This window comes from Syngnathoides biaculeatus, chromosome 5, assembly GCF_019802595.1.
Source record: "Syngnathoides biaculeatus isolate LvHL_M chromosome 5, ASM1980259v1, whole genome shotgun sequence".
In the NCBI taxonomy this organism is placed as follows: domain Eukaryota; kingdom Metazoa; phylum Chordata; class Actinopteri; order Syngnathiformes; family Syngnathidae; genus Syngnathoides; species Syngnathoides biaculeatus.
Window position 1 is genome coordinate 18,140,844 of NC_084644.1, and position 17,383 is coordinate 18,158,226.

At 42.5% G+C, this 17,383-nt stretch overlaps 1 protein-coding gene across 6 annotated transcripts in view; it reads left to right on the forward strand.

The window, feature by feature from the left end:
• LOC133500620 (NIPA-like protein 2) overlaps positions 1-17,383 on the forward strand; it is a 35,460-nt gene that overhangs the window by 4,821 nt on the left and 13,256 nt on the right. For 5 of the 6 annotated variants that reach the window (XM_061819544.1, XM_061819547.1, XM_061819549.1 and 2 more), the window contains exons 2-3: positions 2,887-2,955; positions 3,903-4,071. In XM_061819544.1, the coding sequence (XP_061675528.1) occupies positions 2,887-2,955; positions 3,903-4,071 (238 nt within the window). Of the gene's footprint in view, positions 1-1,894; positions 2,064-2,886; positions 2,956-3,902; positions 4,072-17,383 lie in introns of those variants that run through there. The other variant, XM_061819546.1, reaches the window with a different exon arrangement.

Below are 17,383 nucleotides of genomic sequence, written 5' to 3' on the forward strand. Positions count from 1 at the left end.
AAGGAGTATACATTAAAGTTCTGAGGAAATATGCTATAATAATCATCCAACTGGGGAATATGTATTTATTTGCTGTAGTGATCTTCCAAAATCATTTACAGTGCATGTAAAAATTGAGCATGGTTAATATGACATCTTTTGATGCAAAACAAAAATATTGCCATCCATTCATCCATTTTCTACACTCCACACTGAACTGGTCGCCAGCAGGGCACATTTAAACAGGCAATTTAAAGTCTTCCATTCACCACCTGTGTGTGTTTTTGGGATGTGGGAGGAAATCGAGGTAATCCCACACAGGCACAGGGAGAACATACAAACTCCACACAGGCAATGATGGATTTGAACTCAGGCCCTCAGAACTGTGAGGCAGATGTGCTACCACCGTGCTATAGTTGAATTGCAACATGAACAATTATAACGTCGTCTATAAAGCGTACTTGGTACAATTTAGCTGTTAAAGAAGCACACAAAACAGTTGATGATTCCCCGGCTACCTCCACTGAAGTATTGTGTTTCAAGCATCATGCTTTGACTGGCTACGTTTTTATGGCTAAAACTAATAATTGGGAGATTGGTCTTCCATGATAAACACTGCTGTAATTGATGGCACCCTAGAAAGATTTATAATTACCTGCAGATATCCCAAGATGGTGGCAAAGCAGTACTTTAGTCTACATTTTTCACTATACAGTATTTCCTAGGGACCAAGATGACTAGATATTGTCCATCCATCCATCCATCCATCCATCCATCCATCCATCCATTTTCTGAGCCGCTTATCCTCACAAGGGTCGCGGGAATGCTGGAGCCGATCCCAGCTACCCTCAGACAGGAGGTGGGGTACACCCTGAAGTTGTTGCCAGCCAATCGCAGGGCACATATAAACACCCATTCTCATTCACATCTAAGCGCAATTTAGAGGCTCCAATGAATGCATGTTTTGGGATGTGAGAGGAAACTGGAGTGCCCGGAGAAAACCCATGCAGGCTCAGGGGGAACATCCAAACTCCACAGAGGCAGGGCTGGGACTTGAACATCCATCCTCAAAACTGCTGAAATTTCCAAATTAATATTTATATTGCATAAGGCTGGACATAAAAACAGCAAATAGGTGAGTTTTTCAGCAAACAAGAGATGATACACACCCCCCAAAAAGCCACAAATGGTTAAATATGAGGTTCACTGTACAATAATATGCTAACTTGTAATTGCATCCTAAAATACTGTAAAGGGCTTCTTCTGAGAGCATAACTTCAGTACACATCCTAAAGAACTCTGTGATATAAAACTGAATGTGATCATGTGTAGTCTGTTAAGCTGCAAATCAAAGGCACGCCCAGTCTGTCAGTGGTTTGTTTCATTTGCTTGGTTTGTGTTCTTTGGCAGGGACGGTCTGTCACACAATAGCTCTCAGGTTTCCTTGTGTGTGTAGTAGAACTGATCAGTGTCCTCCATCTTGATCCGAAAGAAACAAACTAAAGTGCACATTTACAGTAGCGGAGTGAGATTCACTTTGGAGCCAACACTGATAGCTTCAGGGCCTTTGTTTATCAACAATACCGCCATGGAACTGTGCATTACACCCTAAAAGCTGTTTATGTTGAAACATGTTTGGTCATTTTATGCAAAAATTGTACAAGAACTCAGTGTCATTGACAGAAAAATTGTCCACCCTGGTACACTAATTACCATATCAATAATAATAATGTTATTCTTTGTCATTGGTGTGTCTGTCCCCGATGCAGCGTGCAACTGCTCCAATCAGCAGATGCGCGCACCTGCATCTCGTCTTAATGATTACGGCTCTCATATATATATATAACCCTATATATATATATATATAGCCAAGTGTGGGGTCTGGTCTTTGCCAGATCGTTGGACTCATGTCACGTTCCTGCAACCCTTCGTCTATGTTCTTGGTATTCCGTGTACCGAACCCTGCCTCGTTCCTGACTTTTCTCTTACCCCCGCTGATTCTGTTACTGCTCCCTTGTTGGACTGCCTGCCCGTGTACCGACTGTGGATTCAATAAAGACCCTACCTGAACTGTCCCTGGTCTTGTGAGTCGTGCATTTTGGGTTTTTGTGTTCTGGTCATGACAATTCTCCTCATTAGATACCAGTGTACCATCATTTTAAGATGTGACTTGGTATGAGGTGCTACACAATGTTGCTTTTAAGCCAGATGTGCTCTTCTTATTTTCCTTTCAGCTTGACCCATAAGGGGGTCGCCACAGCGTGCCATTTTAGATATACATTCCACATAAAATTTCTTCTGTGCTCACTAAATTATGTCCTTAAGCTTTGCATCATATTATATTCTATACGCATAGACTTTAATTGAAATTTGTCCCAGAATCTCATTAACCAGCTGCCCATCTGCTTTCTACCTCCTCCTTCTCCCAAATCCTGTTATGCCAGTGATACACCGCGATCATCAAACATGTTCTCACTTCTAGACAAAGCCATTTACACAGTAAAGCATGATCGTGTTGACCTCTGGCATGGTCTCATTTTATGTCTTGCTTTATATGTGTCGTAAGTCAACAAATGTGAAGTTCGTAGTCAAGGTGAATGTAGACAAAGGAAAAAGACAAAGACAGAATGATTGGGAAAACACACATCGGATAAACATTTCATTTGGAGTTCAATAATTAGGCACAAGGGTACACTAGTGTTGACTTTGAATGTACTGTACTCTTATTTTTTTGGATACTCTGTTTTATTTTTTTTAATTTATTTTTTAATCTGTGAAGTTTAGCACACATGCAAACACTCTTGCTTTTGAACAGAATCCTCACAGCCTCTTTAATAAAAGTAACATCTAGTGAAGGACTAGTCAACCATCAGCTAATTTCCTGCCTGTTACTGCCTGCTTCCACAGATGTATCTCCTGGGAATTATCATCTCTATATGTGGGAACTTCCTCATCAGTGTTTCCCTCAACATACAAGTAGGACACTCTGCAATCCTGCTATATAGAACGTGAAATTACTAAAATTCATGTTTTTGCACACTCTGTTGCATATCTTCTGCAGTGTAACCTGGCTTTCACATATTTATGGAGAAAATCTGTGACCTACTTGCTACAAGTGCTAGGGTGGTTCAACAAGGCTTAACCATCATAGTTGAACTTTAGTTTAACACTGTCACTTAATACTTGCAATTTTACTGAAAACATACTTTTTGTTTGTTAAAGTCAAGTACCATTTATAATTATGATTATTTGACCAAAAAAAAGGCTCCTTCTGGGAGTAGACTATGGCAAAGTGTAGCTGTAAAAAGTAACTGCTGTTTGATTAGGTGAACTCATTTATAACTAATAACTAATTTATAAAGGGAAATCTGAAAGTAAGTTTTTTCAAATTATTATGAGTTTATTTGAAATGTATTTCCTTCGCATTGTGTCACTACTGTTGCTCACCAAAGTCTGCTTGAAGGTAAAAAATGCATGCATTATTGGCTTACAAAAATTCAAGTAAATCGATGAAAATTGAAAACTTTTAAACAGTTGTTAACTGACTGAGGTTGAGACATATTCCACATGTAATTAAAAACTGGGGGAAATTGGTGAGCAAATGTGGCCAACAATTGTTTAGTCGCTGTGAGTGTGTTTATGGAATATGGAATGGAATAGGAATAGGTCTGTAATAAACTTGAATGAGCTTCTCAACTCATTGACTTGGTTAATTGGTGTCAAGGCACCTCTCTGATTAAATGCTAAAGTGCTTAAAGTTTTATGTTAATATTAAGAGTTGTGCAGTAACCCTTATCATGATGTTGCAGAAAATGTTATGTATGATTAATCACTGTGAGTGTGATGTGCAAGTGTGTTTATGCAGGTCGTTACCGCACGGAGCTGGAGCTGCCACAAACTCTTCTTCTCTCTCCTCCAAACAGAAATATGCCCACGTCTGTCTGTCTCTGCAAGGCTCCAAGCCTTACTACACCTCTGTGCGGTGGTGGTGTGGTCTGGTTCTCATGGGGGTTGGGGAACTGGGGAATTTTGCTGCCTACGGCTTTGCCCCAGCATCCCTCATAGCCCCACTGGGCTGTGCGTCAGTTATAGGTACGTTTTGATTAAATTGAGAAAAAAAAACCGTGAGATATATATTATGTATCGTGTATATCTGTTAACACAATATATTCAGTCAGTTAACAAATGAGGTGAAGAGAAGCTACGGTGATATAAAAAGTCTACACACCCTTGTTCAAACTGCAAGTTTTTGTCAACAACAAAAATAAGACCAAGATAATTTATAAACCTTTCTTTAAACTACTCTTTGTTAACTGTAGAACACCACTGAAAAACAAATTTCAAGATTTTAGCAAGAGTAAATAAAAATCACTGGAATAATGTGCTTGTATAAGTGCACATGGCAAGCAATCACGTGTTAAATGGGACTCACCACACAACTGCCACTGTTTCGTGCATCTTGTTAACACGAAATAAATTACAACTATTCGAGTCGGCTATTCCTGTCATTTTTGTAGTCACATCTTACAACATAAGCCATGGTCCAAAGACAGCTTTCACAGCATCAGAGGGGTCTCAAGATTCAAAGGCATTAGTCAGAGAAAGGGCAAAAAAATGTCCATCCCGCTTTTCTGAGGTCAGGTTGTGCAGTAGTAGCTTCAGCAGAGACGGCCAGACTTCCCTTTCCCCAGCAACTTCATCCAGCTCTTGAAAGAGGTTCAAGATCAGAATCTGCTTTATTAGCCAAGTATGTGACAACACACAAGGAATTTGTCTGAGGTAGTTGGAGCTACCCTAGTACAACATACAGGTTGAGTACTAGAAACAATAGTCAACAATTGTCAAGAATATTTTTTAAAATAAAAATTCACAGTTGTGCAAGGGATGCAGGGACTTCTAGCATTTAAAGCAATTAGAATGCCCGTTAGAAGAGCGAGAGTCCAGTGCAATCCCAATTGTGCAAATAGTGTCAAGACTTCAAGGCTTGTATGCAGTTTGAACTGACAAGTCGTGCGATAGTCTATCATATGTAAAAGTAATGTGTTGAGACTAAGATGTGAATTTAATTAATCCCATGAATGAGGTTTTATCTCAAATTGCTCTTATGTCAAAGCAGATTTCCCCATTGAAATTCATATAAATGCCATTAATCCGTTCCACCCCCCAAAATGCCACCCCATTTTTTTACTTTCCACATCTTTGGAAGCGCAGCTGTCAAGCATTGGCCTCACATATCTGAGGTCCAGTTTTCAATCCCGGCCCCGTCTGTGTGGAGTTTGCATGTTCTCCCCGTTCCTGCGTGGGTTTGGCACTCTGGTTTCCTCCCACATCCCAAAAACATGTGCCATTAATTGGACACTAAATTGTCGACTGGTCCTGCTGCTGGGATAAATGTCACAAAGGAACACTGGGAAAAATCGAAACAAGGATAGTGAATCCTTTGATGTGCTTTTAACTTCACCTCAGTGCAGCTGGTTCATTCACTATTACACTGCTTTCACACTTCTTGTTACATGCAAAATGCAGTATATGACGTACCTTTAAAGTTGAATCTAAGATACAGATTTTGATTCATTTACAAATTGTACATCCTAACGTTTGATCTCCCATTGTATTTGGATGAGAATACTTTCTTTACGCAAAGGGAATTTTGAATGATTCCTTATCTGATGTAGGAGATCCTTTGTACAGTAAATCAGTAGACCTCGTGATTGCAACAAAATTGTAGGTGCAAGTGATGTTCGACAATCATTTCTTTCCTACCATGTTCTTTCCATCCTACATTTTTCTCCTCGTCCATGCTAACTCATTTGACTGTGACAGTGTGAACTAAGCTGTTATGAACTCAGCCAGACTCACAAGCCAATCAAAACAAAGCCTTTCTGCTCATTGCAGCTGCTCTGTGCACACATTCCAAACACAGTTTAAACATTAAATTTCTGCAACTCAGTCACCAAAACGGAGGTGACGGCTGCTCATGATTATTAATGATATCACTTACCCAAATGCTTTAAACAGTTTTCCTATTGGGATATGTTGCAGTGTTGCAAGTGGCTAATTGGTTTGAATAATACATTGAACTAAACCACAACCTTTTGGAGGGCAGAATAGAGTACCCTACTCAGTTTAGTTTTACCATATAACTGTCACGTCCCATCGGAACGAGAGGTAGGACCCAAATGCAGGAACTCGGAAGACGCAAGGTAGTTCAAGAAGAGACACGTTTATTGTATGGCGAGGTCGGGGATCGAGCAGGCAGTCCAGTGCAGCAGCGGTTGTATGGGCGTCGGGCGAAGAAAGCAGATGAGTGGGCAGGCAGTAGTCGGTACACACAGGTTCAAACAGGATACGAGAGTGCTGGAACGGGACATAAAGGTCAACGAACTGGCGGCTGACCAGTTGTCACTGGGTCCTAAATATACGGGGGATGATCAGCCCGCATGAGGCACAGGTGTGTGCCTCCCAATTAGCGCACCCGCACAGCTTGTGCTGGAGCGGCAGGATCATGACAATAACTTTGTACTTTAGTGTACAGTATATAATGAGGTTGACACACATTTTGATACTATAAGTCAGTAAGTCAAAAATCAAACCCACTGGCCAAATTCCCCCCACGATGCATTAATATTTGGCCCACAACATTTATATCAAATGCACATTCCAGCTGGCCCACCAGTATATAGCATAGCATACAAAAACTAATTCTAATAGACTGTTGACCCTAAGTATTTAAAGTCTTCCACCCTTGCGTTCTCTTCTACCTGTAGCCTCACTCTTCCCCCTCCGCCCTTCTCATTCATACACATACATACTGTTGCCTTAATCTGACTTGTTTTCATTTTTCTTCTTTCCACTGCATGTGTCCAACTTTCTGTTCCTCCATCTGCGGACATCATGGTCCAAGGGGATTCCAGTCTAACCTTGTCTGTCAGCCTATCCATTACCACATAAACAGGAAGGGGCTCAGTGCTGATCCCTGATGCAGTCCCACTGCCACCTTAAATTCTTCTCTCACACCGACAACACACCTCACGACTGTTCTGCTGCCCTTGTAGAACTCCTGTACTATTCTAACATACTTCTTCTGCCATACCAGACTTTCTCATGAAATACCTCAGTTCCTCTCTGGGAACGCTTGTTATGGGCTTTCTCTAGATTCACAAAGATACAATGTAGCTCCTTCTGACCTCTATACTTTTCCATCAACATCATCAAGACAAATTGCAGAATTTCTGTAATGCATCCTGAAGTGTAATGTGCACCCCCAAAGTTGACCCAAAAAAATCTACCAATGAACAATGCACACCACCAATTTTCTTCCATCCATATGCTCAAAATATTGGGAATTATCTGTATTTCTATTTTGCTAGGTTTTTACTTATGTTGTTTGTACTTGTTTTTTTTTTTTTAAATGTCCTTTCAACAATCATTGATAATAATCTCTTTGTATCAACTGTTGTAGTGGTAATATATATCTCGGGACATGCCACAGGACACGTTTGTCCCAGTCCCTATAATTGTCAGAAAAGAATTCCTCCACCAACTAAAATAAATGCTTAATGATGGTATAACGTTTTATTAATACTGTTGATAACATGTATGATAGTCTTAAATAAACAATTTGACACTATTTAACTTGAACATTTTTTGCATTAAATATTTGTGCATAAAACATTTGTGCATAGTGCAGTTTATGCACTACATTACACATCTTTGGCCAAGACTTCAAAAGAAGCATCTGACTCATCTCCAATCTGAAAAATATCCATCATAGCTACCTTTGGTGCATCATATCAAACTCATCATTGATGACTTGGTCCAGTTCTGGTGCCTCCTGCATTGCATCATGAACAGCGATCCTATCTTACTTCCACAGCATGTCATCCTTTGTGCCATCCATGGCATTTGTGAGGAAACTTTTTTGAATCCCAAGAGTCTTAGTTCTCTTTATTCCTCATTATTCTCAGTGCTTTGAGGAAAAGCTCCACAGTGTAAATAGCGCAGCCTCTTGCCCTCCATTCTGTTATAATCTGTAGCAGCTCTTCCTCCACTTCTGGGAACTGTGCAACTCTCCCACATCTCAAAATTCTTCCATATGCTTTTTGGTGGATTATATTTGTTTTACTCAATCTCACATTCGATTAACAACTTTGAACTGCCGCGGTGCTTCGCTGTTCCCCACTTCTTCAGCAGGATTGATGACACATTTCTTTCAAAAGCAGCTGGATGACTGGCCCTTGTAGTCGACATTTTTTGTCTTAGTTTAAGCTAAAACAAACTCACTGGCAGCTGTTTCTGATATATGGTGCAACAAATATGCAACGCTCATAACTGTAAAATGGCAAACTCCCGTGAGCAGGTCAGGAATCTCAGGTTGGTGTCTCAAATTACCGTAAAACTTATAAAATGTGTCATATAAAATGTCTAATATCATCATGAAATGTAAATGGATACCTGTTTTTTACCTTCATATATACCTGTATACAACTGCAGTGAAGAAAATAAGTATTTAAACACCCTGCTATATTGCAAGTTTTCCAACTTAGAAATCATGGAGGGGTCTGAAAATTTCATCATAGGTGCATGTCCACAATGAGAAAGATAATGTAAAAAGAAAAATCCAGAAATTACAATGTATGATTTTTTTTAAAATGATTTTATTTGTGTGATACAGCTGCAAATAAGTATTTGAACACCCGAGAGTCCGCTAGAATTCTGACCTTCGAAGACCTGTTAGTCCGCCTTTAAAATGCCACCTCCACTACATGTATTATCCTGAATCAGATGCACCTGTGTGAGGTCGTTACCAGCATAAATACACCTGTCCACCCTATACAATCAGTAAGACTCAAACTTGTAACATGGCCAAGACCAAAGAGCTGTCCAAACACACCAAAGACAAAATTGTACAACTCCACGCAGCTGGAAAGGCCTACGGAGAAATTGGCAAGCAGCTTGGCGCAAAAAGGTCCACTGTTGGAGCAATCATTAGAAAATGGAAGAAGCTAAACATGACTGTCAATCTTAATGGGAGTGGAGCCCCATGCAAGATATCACCTCGTGGGGTCTCAATGATCCTTAGAAAGTTGAGGAATCAGCCCAGAACTATGTGACAGGACTTGGTCAATGACCTGAAAAGAGTTGGGACCACCCTTTCCAAGGTGACTGTTGGTAATACACTAAGACGTCATGGTTTGAAATCATGCATGGCACAGAAGGTTTCCGTTCTTAAACCAGCACATGTCAAGGCCCGTCTCAAGTTTGCCAATGACCATTTAGATGATACAGAGGAGTCATGGGAGAAGGTTTTGTGGGCAGATGAGACCAAAATTGAACCTTTTGGTCATAATTCCACTAACAGTGTTTGGAGGAAGACGAATGATGAGCTCCATCCCAAGAACACCATTCCTACTGTGAAGCATGGGGGTGGTAGCATCATGCTTTGGGTGTGTTTTCTGCTCATGGGACAGGATGACTGCATTGTCGTGAGATTTTGCAGAACATCCTCTTTCCCTCAGTCAGAGCATTGAAGATGGGTTGTGGCTGGGTCTTTCAACATGACGATGACCTGATGCAAACAGCCAGGAAAACCAAGGTGTGGCTCCGTGAGAAGCACATCAAGGTTCTGGCGGGGCCTAGCCAGTCTCCAGACTTAAACCCAATAGAAAATCTTTAGAGGGAGCTGAAACTCCGTGTTTCTCAGCGACAGCCCGGAAACCTGTCTGACCTAGAGATCTGTGTGGAGGAGTGGGCCAACATTCTTCTTGCAGTGTGTGCAAACCTGGTGAACAACTACAGGAAACGTTTGACCTCTAATTGCAAACAAAGGCTACTGTACCAAATATTAACAGTGGTTTACTCAGGTGTTCAAATACTTATTTGGAGCTGTATAACACAAATAAATCATTAAAAATCATACATTGTGATTTCTGGATTTTTCTTTTTGGATTATCTCTCTTACAGTGGTCATGCACCGACGACGAAAATTTCAGACCCCTCCATGACTTCTAAGTGGCAGAACTTGAAATAAAGCAGGGTGTTCAAATACTAATTTTCTTCACTGTATAAAATGTGATTTTTTTTTTCATTTCTAATCAATACCTAAATATAGTGCGCTCTATTGACTTTTTGAAAATATTTTTTGAAAAATCTTCCCATTAAACACAAGAAATTACAGGAATGCATTTGTGGTGGTCTTCCTAGGGATGAATCTATACTGTTTACTTGTAAACACTCACTTTTGTCCTGAGTCTAGCGTCCAGTACTCTTTCCCATAACTTAATTGTGTAATTATCATGTTCCCACAGCTCTGTGCACATCACCCTTATTCTTAAAAATGGCAACCAGTACACTTTTCCTACATTCCTTGTGCATCTCCTCACCTATAATTTTGTTGAACAAGATGTTCAAAAACTCCTCAGCCACCTCGACTAGATGCTCCCATACCTCCACCGGAATGTCAAGAACAACTGTCTTTCCATTGTTCATCTTTAATGCCTTACTAAGTTCTCCCTTACGAATGTTTGCCACTTCATAGTGTGCCACACTGGCCTCATCTCCTGATCCTTTTGTCTTCTTCATCATTCATCAACTCCTTATTCTTATTTCTCTGTATTCTTTCCATCTGTCCACCACACTACTGGCACTATCAACATATTTATCGCTATCCTTAATTACCCAAACCTGATGCCCATACTTCACATCTTTATCGTTTTGTCTCACCAACATTTATAGATACTTTTCATCTTTAGTGTACAGCATGGCATAAATGTTATCATATGCATCTCGTTTGTCTTTTGCCACCTCTACCTTTACACTATGTCCCATCACATTGAATTCCTTTCTCATCTCCTTGCTTCTTTCACTATCCCACTTCTTAGCCAACGTATTTCTTTATAAGACTACCTATACTTTGAGGTTCCACCACCAACTCTTGTTCTCCTCTTTCAAGCCAGAAGATACACTAAGTATTCCTGCCTGTCTCTCTGATCACCTTGGCTGTTGTGGTTCGGTCTTCTAGAAGCTCCTCCTGGCCACCGAGAACCTGTGTCATCTCTTTCCAAATAGTCACACAACACTCTTCCTTTATCATCTTCCACAAAACGTTCTCTGCTCTGACTTTGTCTTCTTAATCTTCCTCCCCAGTGCCAGAGTCATCCTACAAACCACCATCCTACCAGTCATGTCTTCATCATGCTTGCTTCCTTCACAGAGATCTCTGTTACAATCGGCACCAATCACAACTCTCTCTCTTTCTGGGATGCTCAGAACTACTTCATCTAGTTTCTTCTACAATTTCTCTTTCACTTCGAGGTCACATCCTGCCTGTGGGGCAAAACCGCTAATCCCATTATACACTACACCATCATTTTCAAGTTTCAGCCTCATCACTCCATCTGATACTCTTTTCACCTCCAAGACATTCTTGGCTAAATTTACCTTTAAAATAACTCCTACTCCAGTTCTCTTCGTACCTACACCATGGTAAAAAAAAATTTAGGTGCACAATGTACCAACCTCCTAATCATCATGTCAACCAACTATGGAGCTTTTCCTGTCGTAGTCCTAACATTCAAAGTCCTCACACTCAATTGTAGGCTCTGTGCCTTTTCTCTTCTGTTTTTGCCTAAGAAACCACTTTCCGCCTCTCGCTCCTCTTCGACCGACAATAGTTGATTTTCCACCAGCAGCCTGCAGGTTAAAGGTGCCAGAGGTGGACATTGTCCACCTGGGCAACGACCAATTTGGTATGGAATTCTTTAGATCTTCTTCTTCTTCTTTTGCTTTCGGCTTGTCCCGTTAGGGGTCGCCACAGCGTGTCATCTTTTGCCATCTTAGCCAATCTCCTGCATCTTCCTCTCTAACCCCAACTGCCCTCATGTCTTCCCTCACCACATCCATAAACCTTCTCTTTGGTCTTCCTCTCGCTCTTTTGCCTGGGAGCTCCATCCTCAGCATCCTTCTACCAATATACTCACTCTCTCGCCTCTGAACATGTCCAAACCATCGAAGTCTGCTCTCTCGAATCCTGTCTCCAAAACATCCAGCTTTGGCTGTCCCTCTAATGAGCTCATTTCTAATCCTATCCAACCTGGTCACTCCGAGCGAGAACCTCAACATCTTCATTTCTGCCACCTCCAGTTCAGCTTCCTGTTGTTTCTTCAGTGCCACCGTCTCTAATCCGTACATCATGGCCGGCCTCACCACTGTTTTGTAAACTTTGCCCTTCATCCTAGCAGACACTCTTCTGTCACATAACACACCAGACACCTTTCGACCCGTTTCTTCACTTCCTGACCACACTCTCCATTGCTCTGTATTGTTGACCCCAAGTATTTGAAGTCGTCCACCCTCGCTATCTCTTCTCCCTGTAGCCTCACTCTTCCCAGTCCACTTTTCTCATTCACGCACATATATTCTGTTTTACTTCGGCTAATCTTCATTCCTCTCCTTTCCAGTGCATGTCTCCATCTTTCTAATTGTTCCTCTGCATGCTCCCTGCTTTCACTGCATATCACAATATCATCTGCGAACATCATGGTCCAAGGGGATTCCAGTCTAACCTCATCTGTCAGCCTATCCATTACCACTGCAAACAGGAAGGGGCTCAGAGCTGATCCCTGATGCAGTCCCACCTCTACCTTAAATTCCTCTGTCACACCTAAGGCACACCTCACCATTGTTTTGCTGCCATCATACATGTCCTGTACTATTTTAACATACTTCTCTGCCACACCAGACTTAAGCATGCAGTACCACAGTTCCTCTCTTGGTACTCTGTCATAGGCGTTCTCTAGGTCTACAAAGGCGCAATGTAGCTCCTTCTGACCTTCTCTGTACTTTTCCACGAGCATCCTCAAGGCAAATAATGCATCTGTGGTACTCTTTCTAGGCATGAAACCATACTGTTGCTCGCAGATACTTACTTCTGTCCTGAGTCTAGCCTCCACTACTCTTTCCCATAACTTCATTGTGTGGCTCATCAACTTTATTCCTCTATAGTTCCCACAGCTCTGATCATCCCCTTCTTTCTTAAAAATGGGAACTAGAACACTTTTCCTCCATTCTTCAGGCATCTTTTCGCCCGCTAGTATTCTGTTGAATAAGTTGGTCAAAAACTCCACAGCCATCTCTCCAAATTGCTTCCATACCTCTACCGGTATGTCATCAGGACCAACTGCCTTTCCATTTTTCATCCTTTGTAGTGCCTTTCTGACTTCCCCCTTAGTAATCATTTCCACTTCCTGGTCCTTCACTCTTGCCTCTTCCTTCAACTCTTCCTTCTCTCTCTCATTTCTTCATTCATCAACTTCTCAAGTATTCTTTCCATCTATTTAGCACACTACCGGCACCAGTCAACACATTTCCATCTCTATCCTTAATCTCCCTAACCTTCTGCACATCCTTCCCATCTCTATCCCTCTGTCTGGCCAACCTGTAGAGATCCTTTTCTCCTTCTTTCGTGTCCAACCTGGTGTACATGTCTTCATATGCCTCTTGTTTAGCCTTTGCCACCTCTACCTTTGCCCTACGTCGCATCTCGATGTACTCCTTTTGCCTCTCCTCACTCCTCTCAGTATCCAGTTCCCACTTCTTCTTCGCTAATCTCTTTCCTTGTATGACTCCCCGTATTATGGGGTTCCACCACCAAGTCTCCTTCTCCCCTTTCCTACCAGATGACACACCAAGTACTCTCCTGCTTGTCTCTCTGATCACCTTGGCTGTCGTCGTCCAGTCTTCCGGGAGCTTCGGTTGTCCATCGAGAGCCTGTCTCACCTCTTTCCGGAAGGCCGCACAACATTCTTCCTTTCTCAGCTTCCACCACATGGTTCTCTGCTAACTACCTTTGTCTTCTTAATCTTCCTACCCACCACCAGAATCATCCTACATACTACCATCCTATGCTGTCGAGCTACACTCTCCCCTACCACTACTTTACAGTCAGTAACCTCCTTCAGATTACATCGTCTGCACAAAATATAATCTACCTGCGTGGTTCTACCTCCTCTCTTGTAGGTCACTATATGTTCCTCCCTCTTCTGGAAATAAGTGTTCACTACAGCCATCTCCATCCTTTTTGCAAAGTCCACCACCATCTGCCCTTCAAAGTTCCTTTCCTGGATGCCGTACTTACCCATCACTTCTTCATCGCCCCTGTTTCCTTTACCAATATGTCCATTACAATCTGCACCAATCACAACTCTCTCGCGCTGTCTGGGATGCTCAGAACTACTTCATCTTCGTTCCTTCCAGAATTTCTCTTTCAACTCTAGGTCACATCCTACCTGTGGTGCATAGCCGCTAACCACATTATACATAACACCCTCAATTTCAAATTTTAGTATCATCACTCGATCTGATACTCTTTTCACCTCCAAGACGTTCATAGCCAGCTCTTCATTTAAAATGACCCGACTCCATTTCTCTTCCCATCTCCTCCATGGTAAAATTATTTAAACCCTGCTCCCAAACTTCGAGCCTTACTACCTTTCCACCTGGTCTCTTGGATGCAGAATATATTAACCTTTCTCCTAATCATCATGTCAACCAACTCCTGAGCTTTTCCTGTCATAGTCCCAACATTCAAAGTCCCTACACTCAGTTGTAGGCTCTGTGCATTCCTCTTTTTCTTCTGACGCTGGATCCGGTTTCCTCCTCTTCTTTGTCTTCGACCCACAGTAGCTGAATTTCCACCGACGCCCTGCAGGTTAACAGTGCCGGGGGCGGGCGTTGTTAACCCAGGCCACGACCGATCCGGTATGGGATTCTTTAGATGAACGCTCATATTTGTTTGGCACAGTTTTTACGCCGGATGCCCTTCCTGACGCAACCCTCTGCATTTATCTGGGCTTGGGACCGGCCTACAGATTGCACTGGTTTGTGCCCCCATAGGGCTGCATTGGTATGGAATTCTTTAGATGAATGCTCATATTTGTTTGGCAAAGTTTAAAGGCAATGCCCTTCCTGAAGCAACCCTCTACATTTATCCGGGCTTGGGACTAGCCTTCCAGGTTGTACTGGCTTGTGCCACCACCACCCCCACCTCCTATCCCCCAGGCCCAAAAGGGGTACATTAATACTAATACTACAAATCCCAGAATGCTTGGCTAGAATTGGCGTATCAGTTGAGACCAGCAAAAGCCCGCTCCTTTTCTGTTGCAGTCATTAACCACCAAGCAACCGGTCTCCTTGGGCAAATTTAGACCTTGTAAAATGGCCAAGTGAATGATTGAAAACAGCAGCTTTCAAGACAAAGTGGAAGGCATATTATCAGTCGACGTACCGTATTGACACAATGCAGCCCTATGGGGGCACAAACCAGTGCAATCTGTAGGCCGGTCCCAAGCCCGGATAAATGCAGAGGGTTGCGTCAGGAAGGGCATCCGGCGTAAAAACTGTGCCAAACAAATATGAGCGTTCATCTAAAGAATCCCATACCGGATCGGTCGTGGCCCGGGTTAACAACGCCCGCCCCCGGCACTGCTAACCTACAGGGCGTCGGTGGAAATTCAGCTACTGTGGGTCGAAGACAAAGAAGAGGAGGAAACCGGATCCAGCGTCAGAAGAAAAAGAGGAATGCACAGAGCCTACAACTGAGTGTAGGGACTTTGAATGTTGGGACTATGACAGGAAAAGCACAGGAGTTGGTTGACATGATGATTAGGAGAAAGGTTGATATTCTGTGCATCCAAGAGAGCAGGTGGAAAGGTAGTAAGGCTAGAAGTTTGGGAGCAGGGTTTTAAATTATTCTACCACGGAGTAGATGGGAAGAGAAATGGAGTAGGGGTTATTTTAAAGGAAGAGCTGGCTAAGAATGTCTTGGAGGTAAAAAGAGTATCAGATCGAGTGATGAGACTAAAATTTGAAATTGAGGGTGTTATGTATAATGTGGTTAGCGGCTATGCACCACAGGTAGGATGTGACCTAGAGTTGAAAGAGAAATTCTGGAAGGAACTAGATGAAGTAGTTCTGAGCATCCCAGACAGCGAGAGAGTTGTGATTGGTGCAGATTGTAATGGACATATTGGTAAAGGAAACAGGAACGATGAAGAAGTGATGGGTAAGTACGGCATCCAGGAAAGGAACTTTGAAGGGCAGATGGTGGTGGACTTTGCAAAAAGGATGGAGATGGCTGGAGTGAACACTTATTTCCAGAAGAGGGAGGAACATATAGTGACCTACAAGAGCGGAGGTAGAACCACGCAGGTAGATTATATTTTGTGCAGACGATGTAATCTGAAGGAGGTTACTGACTGTAAAGTAGTGGTAGGGGAGAGTGTAGCTCGACAGCATAGGATGGTAGTATGTAGGATGATTCTGGTGGTGGGTAGGAAGATTAAGAAGACAAAGGTAGAGCAGAGAACCATGTGGTGGAAGCTGAGAAAGGAAGAATGTCGTGCGGCCTTCCGGAAAGAGGTGAGACAGGCTCTCGATGGACAACCGAAGCTCCCGGAAGACTGGACGACGACAGCCAAGGTGATCAGAGAGACAGGCAGGAGAGTACTTGGGTGTCATCTGGTAGGAAAGGGGAGAAGGAGACTTGGTGGTGGAACCCCAAAATACAGGGAGTCATACAAGGAAAGAGATTAGCGAAGAAGAAGTGGGATACTGAGAGGACTGAGGAGAGGCGAAAGGAGTACATCGAGATGCGACGTAGGGCAAAGGTAGAGGTGGCAAAGGCTAAACAAGAGGCATATGAAGACATGTACACCAGGTTGGACACGAAAGAAGGAGAAAAGGATCTCTACAGGTTGGCCAGACAGAGGGATAGAGATGGAAGGATGTGCAGCAGGTAAGGGTGATTAAGGATAGAGATGGAAATGTGTTGACTGGTGCCGGTAGTGTACTAAATAGATGGAAGAATACTTTGAGAAGTTGATGAATGAAGAAAATGAGAGAGAAGGAAGAGTTGAAGAGGCAAGAGTGAAGGACCAGGAAGTGGAAATGATTACTAAGGGGGAAGTCAGAAGGCACTACAAAGGATGAAAAATGGAAAGGCAGTTGGTCCTGATGACATAGGTACCGGGAGTAGTATGGAAGCAATTTGGAGAGATGGCTGTGGGTGTTTTTGACCACCAACTTATTCAACAGAATACTAGCGGGCGAAAAGATGCCTGAAGAATGGAGGAAAAGTGTTCTAGTTCCCATTTTTAAGGAAAGAAGGGGATGATCAGAGCTGTGGGAACTATAGAGGAATAAAGTGATGAAGCAGCCAATACAATGAGAGTTATGGGAAAGAGTAGTGGAGGCTAGACTCAGGACAGAAGTAAGTATCTGCGAGCAACAGTATGGTTTCATGCCTAGAAAGAGTACCACAGATGCATTATTTGCCTTGAGGATGCTCGTGGAAAAGTACAGAGAAGGTCAGAAGGAGCTACATTGTGTCTTTGTGGATCTAGAGAAA